This window comes from Urocitellus parryii, chromosome 15 (assembly GCF_045843805.1).
Source record: "Urocitellus parryii isolate mUroPar1 chromosome 15, mUroPar1.hap1, whole genome shotgun sequence".
Taxonomy (NCBI): domain Eukaryota; kingdom Metazoa; phylum Chordata; class Mammalia; order Rodentia; family Sciuridae; genus Urocitellus; species Urocitellus parryii.
The window spans coordinates 2,885,116-2,901,433 of NC_135545.1; the positions used below are offsets into that span (position 1 = coordinate 2,885,116).

General features: G+C 60.7%; 1 protein-coding gene across 1 annotated transcript; it reads left to right on the forward strand.

Moving 5' to 3' along the window:
- Window positions 1-2,957: 2,957 nt before the first annotated feature.
- LOC144250336 (leukocyte immunoglobulin-like receptor subfamily A member 6) lies at window positions 2,958-11,848 on the forward strand. Its single transcript, XM_077792933.1, has 14 exons — window positions 2,958-3,061; window positions 3,217-3,252; window positions 3,418-3,702; window positions 3,840-4,142; window positions 4,357-4,653; window positions 4,915-5,214; window positions 5,514-5,564; window positions 5,841-5,891; window positions 6,470-6,580; window positions 6,878-6,953; window positions 9,016-9,059; window positions 10,374-10,426; window positions 11,191-11,337; window positions 11,414-11,848. The coding sequence occupies exons 1-14, from the start codon at window positions 3,028-3,030 to the stop codon at window positions 11,588-11,590; spliced, it is 1,965 nt and encodes a 654-aa protein (XP_077649059.1). The 5' UTR covers window positions 2,958-3,027; the 3' UTR covers window positions 11,591-11,848.
- Window positions 11,849-16,318: the final 4,470 nt, after the last annotated feature.

Consider the following 16,318-nt stretch of genomic DNA (forward strand, 5'->3'; position numbering starts at 1 on the left):
GCTGTGCCACCTCAGTGTCTGTCCTGAAGAGTCCAGGTCATCTTACTGCAGAGGGACAGCACACCCTGTTGACAGCAGCAGCACACCTCCCAGGAGCCAGGCTGTGGAACCAGCCCTGGGGTGACCCCTGGGTGACTGATGAAGAGAACGCGGGGTCCACACAGTGGAGATTTACTCACATTGAGAAGAAGGACACATGGCGTTTCCAGGACAATGGATGGAACTAGAGACCACTGTGTTAAGTGAAATACGACAAACTCAGAAGGTCAAGGGTGGCCTGTTTCCTCTTATAAGTGGAAGCCAGAGAGAAAGGAAAAGAATGGCAGGTCTCCTGGAAATCAGAGGAGGTCAGCAGAGGAGAGGACAGGGCCAGGAGGAGGGAGGAGGGACAGAGAGGGGAACACGGGTGGCAATGGTGAGTCACAGTGCTGCGTTGTGTGCATGTGTGAACGTGGAACTGCACACCCACCAGGCGTACAACGACCGTGCACCAACAGGGAGTGGGGGAAACCAAGTTCTACTGCACACTGTCTGCAAGAGATTCCCTTGATCTGGTGTTTTTGTCTGTTTGGTTCATTTTTTCCTTTCTTTGTTCATTTATTTCTCAGACTGAGTCTGCCTATCTTGCCTGGTCGTCCTTGAACTCCTGGGCTCCAGCTATCCTCCCCTCTCCCTCCCACACAGCCGGGACTGCAGGTCCTGCCACTGGGCACACCTCGGGAACCACACTTCAGCTCAAGGACGCACAGAGGCTGAGGGTGAGCACGGAGGAGAATGTTCTGTGCCAACAGGAACCAAGAGAGAGAGCGGGGGAAACTCCAGTCACATCAGCAAAACAGACGGCACCTCAACAGGCACCTAGAGACCCAGAGAGGGACATTAACAGGGATGAAAACCCAACCATCACCCTCCTGGGACCATTAGGGACACACTTCCACCCACCAGGCACTCAGATGCACAAGAGAAACAGCTGGGTGCAGTGTCCACTCCTGTGGTCCCAGCACCCGGGAGGCTGGGGCAGGAGGACGGCAGGTTCCAGGGCAGCCTGGGCTACTTAGTGACCCCTAAGCAACTGTGTGAGAAAAAAAGTAAGAAGTGCTGGGGACGTGGCTCAGTGGTGACGCATCCCTGCCATCAATCCCTGTACCAAGATGATGATGATGATGATGATGATGATGATGATGATGATGATGATTCAGGCAGATGTGCAGGGGAAAGCTGAGAAGGGCAGTAACAAGACATGGCCACGTCCCACTTTAATGCTGGACACCACATCCAGGCAGGACATCCAGGACCAAACAGGACAGGAGGACGGGAACCCCAGAGAGCAAGTGGGCTGCGAGAAGGAGCCCAGCCAACCTCGGGTACAGCCAGGACCCCCCAGGGCGCATCTCGGCAGGTGGCAGGACAGTCCCCACCAACCTAAGAAACCAAAGCCCCTTCAGGGGTCTGTTCAGACCTCAGTGGAGTGAAACCAGGAACCCATCCTGAGAGGGAACCAGAGCTCCCCAAGGCTGGAGGGGAGACCCTGCCTCCTGCGACATCCTTGGGACAAAGAGGACACGGAGAGGGGATCAGAAAGCTCTTCAAGACAAACAGAAATGACAAGAGGACACATCAGAACCACTGGGATAAAGCTGGGGTGGCAGGTCACTGTCAGCAGGCTGGACCCTGGTTCTGGCCCAGCAGGGGGTGGGGGAGAGAGAGGAGAAGAGGGGAGAGGAGAGGTGGGGAGGGGAGGCAGAGGGGAGTGGAGGGGAGGGAGGACAGGACAGGACAGGGGAGGTGCAGAGGGAGGGGCTGGGCGCTGCCCTGGGCCCAGGGGACTGAGCCAGCCCAGGCCTGGCTGGAACCTGCCTGGAGCACAGCACAGCGCCCACCCTCCCCGGAGCCCAGAGCCCACTCCCACCCCACATGGAGCAGGGCCTCCTCCTCAATGACCCCTGGTTGATCTGAGACCCAGAGGGCCCTTCCATGTGGCTCCTTCTCCATTTGGGACCTTTCCAGTCCCCTTTCTGCTGATGAGGAGAGGAGCTGCAGGGGGCAAACATTAAGGGACAGTCTCTGGAGCACATGGGGTCTCCCTGGAACCACACAAGTCCAGCTCCCACCTCTCCTGGCCCAAACCCAGGCTCCCTGCCCTGGAGGAGAAGCCGGCTGAGCCTGTCCACATCCAGGCCCTGCTGACCCCACACTCCCACCGTGAGGGACAGACAAGAGCTCCACACAGGCAGCAGTGGCTGGGAGACCAGAGTCCCTGCTCAGGAGGACAGGGCAGTGGAGATGAGCGGGCACTGAGAGCAAGAGCTGGCCCAGGAGGAGCGTTCGGCCCCAGGAGACAGGGGCTCCCCCGGGCAGGAAGGGCTCAGCTTCCTCCCTGGGAGATGTGGGATCTGCTGCTAAGGAGGGGGCCATGAAGGGGACCATGAGCAGGGGAACCCAAACCAGCTACAGGAGGAGCGGCCAGGTCCTTCCCTGGCCCCTGCGTCCCTCTGTCCCCCACACGAGCTCCAGCTGGCTCACAGCCAGGTGCTCAGGGTCTGCTGCTCTGCACCCACCTGCAGCAGGAACCTGCACCTTCCCCAGAGCACCTCCAGGGCTGGGAGACGACTGGCCAGCAAGGACCAGAACCCTGTGCCCAGGACGGGCTGAGGGAGCCCCGGGGAGGCCCTGGGAAGAGGACCAGCCCTGGGTCACCCTCACCTGGAAGGGGCCGGCTCAGGAGGGCACCAGGGAGTTTGCTGCTGCATCCTGGCCCTGGAGGGACGAGGACAGGTCAGGTGACAGCAGAAGGGCTGAGAGGGCAGCACTGCTGTCTGAGCCGCCTGCAGGGAGCCCAGGCCACCCCACCCAGTCCTGGGGACAAGAGCCAGGCTCTGGGAGGGCAGTTCCCCTTCCTGTGGGCAGCTGATGTGACAGCCCACACAGGCAGAACCCGGCCTCCAAGTGGCCACACCCTGTGTGTGTCTGTCCTCCAGGCTCTGTGACCTCCTCCATCTGGACCCTGGGACCACGGGAGGACACACCATGACCCCCACCCTCATGGCCCTGCTCTGCCTGGGTGAGATGTGAAGGAGGGAGGGGACACCCTGTTCTGGGGGGACCCAGCCCACAGCCAGGCCCTGGCCATCAGAAGACCCAGGGCCCAGGAGGTTGTGGGGGGACAGGGCCTGCTCAGGCCTCAGGGGCTCCCCTCTCACAGGAACTCTCTTCCAGGGCTGAGTCTGGGCCCCGGGACCCGAGGGCAGGCAGGTGAGTGTCCCCAGCTGTCCAGGTCCTCCTCCTGGGGACCAGGAGCCACCCTGGGCAGTGGGTGGAGAACAGAGTTGGGGCTGAGGCTGGGGAGCCTGGAGGGGGCTGGGCTGAGGGCTGGGATCTGAGGGGCTGTGCTGGGACCCACCTCTGATTCCCTTGCAGGGACCCTCCCTAAGCCCACCCTGTGGGCTGAGCCAGGCTCTGTGATCGCCTGGGGAAGGCCAGTGACCATCTGGTGTGAGGGGCCCCTGGAGGCCCAGGAGTTCCGTCTGGATAAAGAGGGAAGGTCAGTGCCCTGGGTCAGACAGAGCCCAAAGGGGCCCAGGAAAAAGGCTAAGTTCTTCATCCCAACCATGACTGAGCACCAGGCAGGGAGATATCAATGCCTCTATCTCAGCCCTGCTGGGTGGTCAGAGCGCAGTGACCCTCTGGAGCTGGTGGTGACAGGTGAGAGGACACTCAGGGGTCCCAGCCCCAGGCTCTGCCCTCAGGGAGGGGGTCTGCTCCCAGGGGTCCCTCTCACAGCCCAGCTGGGGGTGGTGTGGGAGGAGGGAGCCATGAACACCTGCCTCCTTCTCTCCTAGGATCCTACAGCAAACCCTGGCTCTCAGCCCTGCCCAGCCCTGTGGTGACCTCAGGAGGGAACGTGACCCTCCAGTGTGGCTCAGGGCAGGGATATGGCAGGTTTGTTCTCACCAAGGAAGGAGGACACCACCTCACCTGGACCCTGGACTCACAGCGACACCCCAGTGGGCATGTCCAGGCCCTGCTCCCTGTGGGCCCTGTGACCCCCAGCCACAGGTGGACATTCACATGCTACGGCTATTACAGGAGCCACCCCCAGGTGTGGTCAGGACCCAGTGACCCCCTGGAGCTCCTGGTCTCAGGTGAGGAAGCTCCATCTTCCCCTGACACAGTTGGGGACATTAAGCAGGGACTTGGGGGCCTTTTCATCAGGATGGGACCAAATATGAGAAGGGAGAGAGAACCTGGGACTCCAGGCCAGAGTCCCCAGGAGTGAGAGGGTGACCTGCTGGCAGGACGGGGGGAGGCAGGGGGTTGGCAGGGTCCAGCCCTCAGCCCAGGCTCCTCTTCCTCCAGGGGTGTCCAGGAAGCCCTCCCTCCTGACCCAGCAGGGCCCTGTCCTGGCCCCTGGAGAGACCCTGACCCTCCAGTGTCACTCAGACGTCACCTATGACAGATTCGCTCTGTCCAAGGAGGGGGCACAGGACCTCCCCCAGCGCCCTGCCCAGCAGCCCCAGGCTGGGCTCTCTCAGGCCGACTTCCTGCTGGGCCCTGTGAGCAGCTCCCACGGGGGTCAGTACAGGTGCTACGGTGGACACAGCCTCTCCTCTGAGTGGTCAGCCCCCAGTGACCCCCTGGACATCCTGGTCTCAGGTGAGGAGCCCAGGGGTGCAGTCAGGACCCAGACTCTGCACAGCCATGTTGGGGAGCCCCAGGAGGTGATGGCCAGGGTGAGGTGGGGTCTCAGGAGGGAGAGACAGGGAGGGGCAGAGAGGACAGAGACAGGGGACACAGGGACAGGAAGAATCAGAGACAATGAGACAGACAGAGAGCACAGGGTCCTCAGAGAGAGGCCTGGGGAGGTCTCAGCTCAGAACAAGCTGGGGCCACCCTCACCCTCCTTCCTCTCTCCAGGACAGCTCCCTGTCACACCCTCCCTCTCAGTGCAGCCTGGTCCCACAGTGTCCTCAGGAGAGAATGTCACCCTGCTGTGTCAGTCAAACTGGATGGACACTTTCCTCCTGTGCAAGGAGGGGGCAGCTGGTCCCCCCCTGCGTCTGAGAGCAGAGTACCGAGCCCCATGGTACCAGGCAGAGTTCTCCATGAGAGCTGTGACCCCAGCCCTCGGGGGGACCTACAGGTGCTATGGCTCTCACAGCTCATTCCCCTACCTGCTGTCATGGCCCAGTGCCCCCCTGGACCTGGTGGTCTCAGGTGAGTGACCCTGACCCCATCCTCTGTGAGCTCAAGGATTCCCCCAGGGCCCTGCCCAGGAGAGCTCTGGGTGGGATGGGAGTGAGGGGCCTAGGGAGGGTCGGCCAGCGGGACTCACCCCTCAGAGAGGAGGGGCCAGCGGGGTCCTCCAGCCTGTGCACCCACCCACCACTGGAATCAGGAAGGTGCAGGTGGGCACAGGAGGGTCCTGGGGAGGCCAGGCAGGTGTAGGAGGATGGGCAGAGACAGTCCCCAGGGGCAGCCTGCACCCCTCACCCTCCTGTTCTCCTCATTCCCAGGACCCTCTGGGGGACCCAGCCCCCCACCCTCAGGACCCAGGTCACCAGCTGGTGAGTCTCTGAGATCTCTGTACAGAAAGTCTTCTGCAATCTTAAGAGTTCTAGAATCATCCTGAGCTACAAAGTCCAGTTGCAAATTCAGCCAACCTTGTGTACAAAGCATTGCAAGAGCATGGTCAGGGACCCCAGGGCCCAGAGCCCAGGGCTCAGGGCTGGGAGGCATGAGGGGGAGGTCCAGGCAGAGGTGACCCTGGGCCCAGCCTGGGGAGGAGCAGCCAGCTGAAGTGGGGGGCAGGCAGCCCAGCCCTCACCTCCCACCCACCCCAGGAGGCCCTGAGGACCAGCCCCCCACCTCCATGGACTCAGGATCCCAGAGTGGTGAGTGAGGGGCTCTGGTGGGAGGTGGGGTCCAGGGCAGGGCTGAGCTGAGGGGGAGCAGCCCCCTCTGGAGATGCTGACGGGAACTAGCCCCTCCCCTCTGGGCCTCAGTTTCTCCCAGGGCAGAGGAGAGGCCTGGCCCTGACCTTCAAGTGCCTCTTAGGCTGACCTTGGCTGTGCCCTGCTGGGAGAGGGGCCTCCAGGGAAGCCTCCAGGACCTGAATCTGCAGGGCCCTGTCCCCTCTGTGCAGTGACAGTGACACTGAGCAGGGGAGGGCTCAGGGCCATCAGGGTGTCAGGCTCTTTCCCTCCAGCTCAGGGCTGAGCTCTGGTGGAGAGAAGGAGACTGGGAGTCAGACTCCCCCAGTTCAGGCCCCGCTCTGCTGCTTCCTGCTGGGTGACTGGGCAGGGGACCCCCTTCTGAGCCTCAGTTTCCTCATCTGTGCCTGGGGGGTGGGTGGCAGTGCCATGATGCCTGAGTGACAGGGCTGGAGGTGACAGGTGGAAAGACCAGCAGGGCTGGCACACAGTAGGTGCTCAGGTAAGCAGCGTGGCTCCTCGTCCACACCCCTGCCCAGGACTGGGAAGGCACCTGCTGGTTCTGGTCGGGGTCTCAGTGGCCGTCCTCCTGCTGCTCCTCCTCCTCGTCCTCCTCCTCCTCTGGCATCACAGCAGACGCAGGAAGGCAGGTGAGTGGCACTGGGTGACCTGGCTCTCAGCAGCCGGTGGCCTCCCCATGGGCCAGGCAAGGGTGGGCTCAGGCCAGCAGCCCCAGGGAAACTGCCCGCTGGGGACAGGTCACTTGGAAACACTTCTCCAGGAAATAGAGAAGAGCAGGCCCCTGCTCCCTGCTTCTAGACCAATGTGGCAGGTGTGGACCCTTCCGTCTCAGGGGACAGGAGGGGGTCTTCAAGTTCCCCTTCCCCTGCGGTGGCCTCTAAGGGGCCAGAGGTTCCCCCTGGGGCTGAGACTGTCCCCTCATGCAGCCCAGACAGACGCTGGCTTCCAGAGACCTGCAGGGGCCACAAAGGCAGGACCCCAGGACAGAGGCCAGCAGAAGAGGTGATTCCTGCCCCTGACTCAGAGCCCCCCCACCATCCCTCACTGCCACCTGACACCCCCTTGTCCCCCCCACTGTCCCTCACTGCCACCTGACACCCCCTTGCTCCCCCCCTCTCCCTCACTGCCACCAGACACCCCCTTGTCCCCCTCACCATCCCTCACTGTCACCTGACACCCCCTTGTCCCCCCACCGTCCCTCACTGTCACCTGACTCCCCCTTGTCCCCCTCACTGTCCCTCACTGTCACCTGACACCCCCTTGTCCCCCCACTGTCCCTCACTGCCACCTGACACCCCCTTGCTCCCCCCCACTGTCCCTCACTGCCACCAGACACCCCCTTGTCCCCCTCACCATCCCTCACTGTCACCTGACACCCCCTTGTCCCCCCCACTGTTCCTCACTGCCACATGACACCCCCTTGTCCCCCCCACCGTCCCTCACTGCCACCTGACACCCCTTTGTTCCCTCCCACTGTCCCTCACTGCCACCTGACACCCCCTTGTCCCCCCATTGTCCCTCACTGCCACGTGACTCCCCCTTGTCCCCCCCACTGTCCCTCAATGTCACCTGACACCCCCTTGTCCCCCCACCGTCCCTCACTGCCACCTGACTCCCCCTTGTCCCCCTCACTGTCCCTCACTGTCACCTGACACCCCCTTGTCCCCCCCACTGTCCCTCACTGTCACCTGACACCCCCTAGCTCCCCCCCACTGTCCCTCACTGCCACCAGACACCTCCTTGTCCCCTTCACCATCCCTCACTGTCACCTGACACTCCCTTGTCCCCCCACCGTCCCTCACTGCCACCTGACTCGCCCTTGTCCCCCCCACCGTCCCTCACTGCCACCTGACTCCCCCTTGTCCCCCCCACTGTCCCTCACTGTCACCTGACACCCCCTAGCTCCCCCCCACTGTCCCTCACTGCCACCAGACACCCCCTTGTCCCCCTCACTGTCCCTCACTGTCACCTGACACCCCCTTGTCCCCCTCACTGTCCCTCACTGCCACCTGACACCCCCTTGTCCCCCTCACCATCCCTCACTGTCACCTGACACCCCCTTGTCCCCCCACTGTCCCTCACTGCCACCTGACACCCCCTTGTCCCCCCCACCGTCCCTCACTGCCACCAGACACCCCCTTGTCCCCCCACTGTCCCTCACTGCCACCTGACACCCCTTGTCCCCCCAACCATCCCTCACTGCCACCTGACACCCCCTTGTTCCCTCCCAGTGTCCCTCACTGCCACCTGACACCCCCTTGTCCCCCCCACCATCCCTCACTGCCACCTGACACCCCTTGTCCCCCCCAACCATCCCTCACTGCCACCTGAATCCCCCTTGTCCCCCCCACTGTCCCTCACTGTCACCTGACACCCCCTTGTCCCCCTCACTGTCCCTCACTGCCACCTGACTCCCCCTTGTCCCCCCACTGTCCCTCACTGCCACCTGACACCCCCTTGTCCCCCCACCATCCCTCACTGCCACCTGACTCCCCCTTGTCCCCCCCACTGTCCCTCACTGTCACCTGACTCCCCCTTGTCCCCCTCACTGTCCCTCACTGCCACCTGACTCCCCCTTGTCCCCCTCACTGTCCCTCACTGCCACCTGACTCCCCCTTGTCCCCCCCACCGTCCCTCACTGCCACCTGACTCCCCCTTGTCCCCCCCACCGTCCCTCACTGTCACCTGACACCCCCTTGTCCCCCTCACTGTCCCTCACTGCCACCTGACTCCCCCTTGTCCCCCTCACTGTCCCTCACTGCCACCTGACTCCCCCTTGTCCCCCCACCGTCCCTCACTGCCACCTGACACCCCCTTGTTCCCTCCCAGTGTCCCTCACTGCCACCTGACACCCCCTTGTCCCCCCACCATCCTTCACTGCCACTTGACTCCCCCTTGTCCCCCTCACTGTCCCTCACTGTCACCTGACACCCCCTTGTCCCCCCACTGTCCCTCACTGTCACCTGACACCCCCTTGTCCCCCCACTGTCCCTCACTGTCACCTGACACCCCCTTGTCCCCCCCACTGTCCCTCACTGTCACCTGACCCCCCTTGTCTCCCCAGATCCTGTCCAGCGGCTGCCCCTGCTGCCCAGGAAGAAGCCGTCTGTGAGGGAATGGGGGCTGGGGTGGGAGGTGGGGCCCAGGACCCAGCACCTCCCAGGGGGGGCAGGAGGGGCAGCGGGCGGGCCTAGGGACAGGCTGAGTGGCTGACCCACACTGGGGACCTGGGGACAGGCTGAGTGGGTGACCCACACTGGGGACCTGGGGACAGGCTGAGTGGCTGACCCACACTGGGGGCCTGGGGACAGGCTAAGTGGCTGACCCACACTGGGGACCTGGGGCTCAGGCTGTGTGGCAGACCCACACTGGGGACCTGGGGACAGGCTGAGTGGCTGACCCACTCTGGGGACCTGGGGACAGGCTGAGTGGGTGACCCACACTGGGGACCTGGGGACAGGCTGAGTGGCTGACCCACATTGGGGACCTGGGGCTCAGGCTGAGTGGCAGACCCACACTGGGGACCTGGGGACAGGCTGAGTGACTGACCCACACTGGGGACCTGGGGACAGGCTGAGTGGCTGACCCACACTGGGGACCTGGGGACAGGCTGAGTGGCAGACCCACACTGGGGACCTGGGGACAGGCTGAGTGGGTGACCCACACTGGGGACCTGGGGACAGGCTGAGTGGCTGACCCACACTGGGGACCTGGGGACAGGCTGAGTGGCTGACCCACACTGGGGACCTGGGGACAGGCTGAGTGGCTGACCCACACTGGGGACCTGGGGACAGGCTGAGTGGGTGACCCACACTGGGGACCTGGGGACAGGCTGAGTGGCTGACCCACATTGGGGACCTGGGGACAGGCTGAGTGGCTGACCCACACTGGGGACCTGGGGACAGGCTGAGTGGCTGACCCACACTGGGGACCTGGGGACAGGTTGAGTGGCTGACCCACACTGGGGACCTGGGGACAGGTTGAGTGGCTGACCCACACTGGGGATCTGGGGCTCAGGCTGAGTAGCAGACCCACACTGGGGACCTGGGGACAGGCTGAGTGGGTGACCCACACTGGGGACCTGGGGACAGGCTGAGTGGCAGACCCACACTGGGGACCTGGGGACAGGCTGAGTGGCAGACCCACACTGGGGACCTGGGGACAGGCTGAGTGGGTGACCCACACTGGGGACCTGGGGACAGGCTGAGTGGCTGACCCACACTGGGGACCTGGGGACAGGCTGAGTGGCTGACCCACACTGGGGACCTGGGGCTCAGGCTGAGTGGCTGACCCACACTGGGGACCTGGGGACATCACCCCAGTTCCCTGGCTCTGTGTCCCCGTCTGGGACAGGGCAGGGACTGGGGGACTGAGAGGCCCCGGCAGCTCTGGCCAGGAGACGACCCCGTTCTGTCCCCACAGACGCTTCTGTGAAGGACCCTCAGCCTGAGGACGGGGTGGAGCTGGACACTCGGGTGAGACCCCCCCCAGGCACCAAGAACTCCCTGTTCCCGCTCAGCCCAGCGGCCATTTCCCTGTCCTCCACCGCTGGCCCTCAGTGATGGCCAGGCTGCCCCTCCCTCTGGAGCTCCTGCCTCCCTGCTGTGGCCCCCCTCCCTGTGGCCTTGTGGCCCCCACTCGGTGCCCTTCCTGGCCTGGCTGTTGGCGTGTCCGGGGGCCCCAGAGGACCAGGAGTACATGAGTCACCGTCCCCCAGGCTGCCCCACACTCGTCAGTCCAGCTGCTCTCAGGGGGCTCCCTCCTGACCGGCTCCAGGTGGAGCTGCAGGTGCAGCAGCCAGCAGAGCCCCGCCCCCTGAGCTCACCTGGGCCCGACATGAAGTAAATGCAGCCTCAGGAGAGCAGAGCCCCAAGGGAACTAAAGCAGAGAGAGGGACGGGCAGGGAGGGCCCTGATGAGCCACGGGACCACGGGTGCCTGACGACAGCTGCAGCAGGGCACGCGGCAGGTGCCAAGGTCCTGAGGCAGCAGCACGCTCTTTCAGGAAGACGGGGAGTGGGGCTGGAGCCATGTGAGCAGGGCTGGGGGTGTGGGGTAAGAGCGCAGAGCTGCAGGAGGAGCCTCCAGGCCTCCCAGGCTCAGAAGCCCCTGGAGACCCCATGAGCAGTGACATAATCTGAGATTGTTGAAGGGTCACTCTGGCCACAGTGGAAAGTGGCTGGAGGAGAGCCCGAGTGGACCTCAGGGGACACGTCTGTCTCACTGTGTCCCTGCTGCAGGGCCCACCTGACGGAGACCCCCAGGGAGTGACATATGCCCAGGTGGAGCACTCAGGACTCAGGAGGGGCGGGAGCTCCCCCCTCCCCCCGCTGTTGGGGCAGTTCCTGGGCACAGAGGACGCAGAGGACGGACAGACGGACACTCAGGTGGGTGCTGTCCTCTCCAGGCCCTGGCTTCCCTGGGCAAAGCACACACCCTCCCTCTCACCGTCTCCCACTCCAGGATGCTGCATCTGAGGGTCCCCAGGAGGTGACCTACGCCCAGCTGTGCAGATGGACACTCAGACGGGGGGCCGCTGCCCCTCCCTCCTCCCAGGAAGAGCAGCCCCCAGCGGAGCCCAGTGTGTACGCTGCTCTGGCCACCGCTCACCCTGGAGCTGTCCCCAAGGACACTCCCTAGTGGCCCTCAGCCAGCCAGCCACCTGACACCTCCAGAGTCTCGGGAACTGAGACCGGCCTGACTCTGCATCAGAGAAAAGTGATACCCTGCATTTCACTAATACAGCCAGAGTTTCTCAGTGACCAAGGAGTGGACGAGAAACAGAGGGACAGGAGGTCTCAACGTGAATGACAAGGTCAACACTGCACACCAAGGCTGTGAAGTGAGAAAGTTAAGGACCTGATTATATTAGGAAATGGGGTTTTTGTTGTTTTATTTTGAGTTTTGTTGTTGTTGTTGTTGTTGTTGTTGTTTGTTTTGTGTTCCTTTTGTACTGGGGATTGAACCCAGGGGTGCTTAACCTCCGAGCCACATCTCCAGCCCATTTTGTTTTAAATTTATTTTTATTGTTGATAGACCTTTATTTTATTTATTTATACGTGGTGCTGAGAATCAAACCCAGTGCCTCACATATGCCAGGCGAGTGTGCTACCACTGAGCCACAACCCCAGCCCCTTGTTTTTTATTTTAAGACAGAATCTTGCTGAGTCACTGACTCCAGCCTCGAACTTGAGATTCTCCTGCCTCAGCCTCCCAAGTCACTGGGATTACAGGCATGTGCCACCGTGCCCAGCTCTAGGAAACATGTTTTTTTTTAATTAACGATCTAAGCTATTCTATCGAGGGTTTAGAAAAAAAAATAACAAATCACTCCAAATGAAAATAAAGGTAAAAATGATAAGATTAGTTACTAATGGCGGGGGCCGGGGGGAACCTGGCGGATGTTCCAATATGAGAAGAGCAAGAGAGCAGGCAGGATGGCAGACCCTGCACACGTTTTTAAAGGTAACAAGAGAACATTATGAGCTGTCCACATAGTAGAAGATGTAGATAAAATGGGCAAAATCCCCACACATACAATTTACCAAATGAACATAAAAATAAACAGAAAATCTGAATTGTCTCGTGCACATTAAATAGACTGTGTCTGTAGTTTAAGGCGTTTTTCCAGTGGAAATTCGAGCTCGGGAGGCTTTGCTGGTGGTCTCTTCCAAACACTTAGGCACTTGGCAAACACGCACGTGGCCCGATCTGTGTAAGATCTGCTTCTGAGGCTAGAAAAGGAGGAAATGAAACCCAGCACATGCTCTCAGAGCAGGAGAAAACTGATACCAAGACCTGACAAGGAAACGAGAGAACGGGCAAGTCACAGGACCATCTCACACCAACCCAGACCCGAGGCCCTAAAGGAAATCAGGTTCCAGCCGGTGCCCAGGGGCACGCGGTCATCCCAGCCACTGGGGAGGCCGAGGCAGGAGGATCCCAAGTCCAAACTCACAGAGACCCTGACTCCAAATAGAAAGTGTGAGGGTCATGGATTGGCAGTGGCGTGCCCCAGGACCCCATCCCAGCTCAGCCGTGCTGGACTCTGTGCCCACAGGAAGGTCGATGCGCCCTGACCGCATGGAGATCTCCCGTGCTTTTGGTTTTGGCTTTTGCTTTCTGTTTGGAGGACAAGAGTGGCTTGAAATTCAGAAATTAAGTGATGCAGTCGGCACATTAACAGAACAGGTGTCTCCGAGATGCAGACAAGCCTGGCCCTGAAGGAGACGGGTCCCTAAGAACTAGACGCAGCGCAGCTGCAGGGGCTTCCCTCATGGAGCTCAAAGAGCTGAGGCGGTTGGTCGTCCAGGCTTGCTTTCTTTTGTCTTTTGAATCCAGGCCTCACAGGTGCTAGGCAAGGGCCTGCCCCAGCACCTCACTCCCAGTCCTTCTATTCTGAGGCAGGGTCCTGCTGAGTTGCCCAGGCTGGCCGGGAAGTCCTGGGCTCAGGGAATCCTCCCGCCTCAGCCTCCCTAGCAGCGGAGCCCACAGGGGCTCCCCACCCGCCGGCTCCACTCCTGAATTTCTACATTTCCCTTTTGCCGTAGGACGTTTCTCCGACGTTGTGTCTGTTGGCAAGATACTTTCTGAGTTTTTCTTTGTCTAAGAATTACTTTATTTTGCTTTCAATCCTTAAGAATTTTTCTTCGGGGCTGGGGATGTGGCTCAAGCGGTAGGCGCTCGCCTGGCATGCATGCGGCCAGGGTTCGATCCTCAGCACCACATACAAACAAAGATGTTGTATCCGCCGAAAACTAAAAAATAAATATTAAAAAAAAATTCTCTCTCTCTCTCTCTCTCTCTCTCTTTAAAAAAAAAAAAAAAGAATTTTTCTGCTGGACACAGAATTCTTCTCTCGCACAACTTTTAAGTCTGTTTCTCCAGTAGAACGTGGTGCATGGGAGCAGGATGCAGAACGCCCCAGGGTGGACGATCCCCGTGGCCTTCCTCCCTTGGTCCTCGGTGGACACTCGGGCGGTGCTCGCTTTTCTCCCGCTGTGACTAGTGACACTGTGACGTCCGTGCGCGACTCTTTGTGTGAAATCTCTTCTCAGTTGCTCTGGATGCCGCCCAGGAGCACAGTTTCTGGAAAGTACGTAATTCTGTCCCACCCCCAGAGGACCCACAAGCCACCTTACACCACGAGGACACCTTGCTTTCCTGTAGGTGCACTGGTAACCCCCCGAGACCCGGTCCCACGTCCACACCGACACTCGCGGCTCCTCCGCTCGGCTGTGTTTGGCTGTTCCAGATATGGCCTCGCGGCGAGGGCTAGATCATTTGAACCCGGGCGTCATCCTGGTTTGATTTATTTCCCTAGTGAACAATGACGCTGTCCGTCTCTCCATGGGCTCACCATGCACATTGTATCTGCTTTGACGACAGGTCTGTGCGTGGGCTTTGCCATTTATAAATGAATTCTCTTGTGTTTCCTTTTCTTTTTTGATACAGGGGATTAGATCCAGGGGTGCCCTACCACTGAGCCACATCCCCAGCCCTTTTCATTTTTTATGTTGAGTCGGGGCCTCAATAAGTTGCCCAGGGCCTCGCTAAGTTGCTGAGCCTGGCTTTGAACTTGCAGTCCTCCTGCCTCGGCCTCCACCCAGGTTATCTTTACTGGAGGTCTCTATTCTTCATGTGGCTCTCAATGCTGCTTTCCTTTCTACCTGAAGGACCCACGTTAGCTTTTCTTACAGGATAGATCTACCAGGAAAAAGTCTCCTGAAGGAGCCTTTGATCATCGGAGAATATTTTAATCATTTCTTCATTTTAAAAGGATGGCTTTCCAAATACACAGTTCCTGGCTGGCAGCTTTATTCCTTTAGCACTTAAATGTGTCGTCCAGGTGCCTTCTGCTCTAGAAGGTCTCCAGTGAGCATCAGACTGCTGGTCCTCCTGAGGGTCCTTGTACGTGACAAGGGACCTCACCCTCTCGGGGCTTTCAAAGTTCTCTTTGTCCTTGGCTTTGACAAGTCGGCCATCATGTGTCTGCGGGTGGATGTCTTTGGCGTTACCCAGCTTGGAGTCGGCTGGGCCTGCAGATCCGTGTCCTTCATGAAGTCACAGGTCGGCTGTGGGTTCTGGCTGGCTTCAGTGGGTAGCCCGGCTGTTTGGAGCACTCCTGCTTGAAGGTGAGGGTCTCTCTGAGCGTGCTCCCTACCCCTGGCTGCTCTGTTCCTAGGGACACACAGGAGCCGTTAAAGCCCTAGGTTCCCGTAGTTCTCCTTTCCCGACCTCCTCCTCCCCAGGTGTCGGGCCCCCTGAACAGGAGCTGAGCAGGCCCCTCAGCCTTGAGCAATGGGGGAGTGGAACTCATCGCAACACTGGCCTTACCGTCGCTGGGAAGTGCAGCTCTGGGCGTCACCCAGTGGGACCAGGCCACACCCCCATTTGCTGTAACACCATCCCTTGCCTTATGTGGGTGGAATAGTCCGCGGAATGTCCTTCCCCGAATGAGGGGTTCGGGGTGCGCCCACCCTCTTGCCTGCCTTGCTCCCCTTGCCCTCCAGCTGGGGAGCTGACACCTGAGGTCACAGAGCCATACCTGACCTCCGGAAAAGGCGTTTTGTGTTTGTGGGGTCTTCTCGTTGCTGGCCCAATTCGCAGGGAGTGACCCTGACTGCATCTCTCACGCAGGACGTGGGCCACACCCAGGATCCCTGATATGCTTCTTGTCCCAAACAGTGTCCCCAGTCTCCGGTACTGCATCCCCTAGCTGTGACTTTGAATACTGTTGGAAGCTGGGCACAGTGGCCCATGCCTGTAACCCTGCTACTTGGGAGGTGGAGGCAGGAGGATCACAAGTTCAAGGCCAGCCTCTGCAATTTGGGCAAATCTGTCTCAAAAAATTTAAAAAGGCTGGGGATGGAGCTCGGGGGCAGAGCATTCGCCCAGTATGCACAAGGCCTGGGTGCAGGCAGGTTATGAAGAATAAACAAACAGAACACAACGGCTTCCGGCCCAGTCCTCCTGGGAAGACGCTGCAGTCCTGGGAATGGCCCCGTCAGAGGGAAAGAAGGAGCCCTGCCCTGGAGCTGAGGGCAGCGGGCGGGCAGTGGAGACACATGCCCTCCGCTCTTCCCGATGAGGACCATCTGCCACCTTGGGCACTGACGGCTGGCCACAGCCACTGGCCCCGTGCTCTGCTGCCCTCATGGGGACTTCCCTTGGTCGCTTCAGCCACCCAGCGGATCTGAGTCCAAAAGCTGATTCTGACAGTTTTGCCCCCCGGCGTGTCCCTGGGGGGGACGGGGCCCTGGGCCTCCTTCCCCGCGCTCCAGGGCTCCCCACGGTCCTGACAGCTCTCGCCCGCCCTCCAGTGGGGCGTTTCAGGAGCCAGCTGACTTCAAAGCCTTCGCCGTCGTC

Excerpts from the sequence above, each read along its gene's own strand:
- LOC144250336 (XM_077792933.1), top strand. The coding sequence starts at position 3,028 with ATGACCCCCACCCTCATGGCCCTGCTCTGCCTGG. Across the intron at positions 5,892-6,469 it reads GGACTCAGGATCCCAGAGTG|GACTGGGAAGGCACCTGCTG; the intron begins GTGAGTGAGGGG and ends ACCCCTGCCCAG. Across the intron at positions 6,581-6,877 it reads CAGCAGACGCAGGAAGGCAG|CCCAGACAGACGCTGGCTTC; the intron begins GTGAGTGGCACT and ends CCCCTCATGCAG.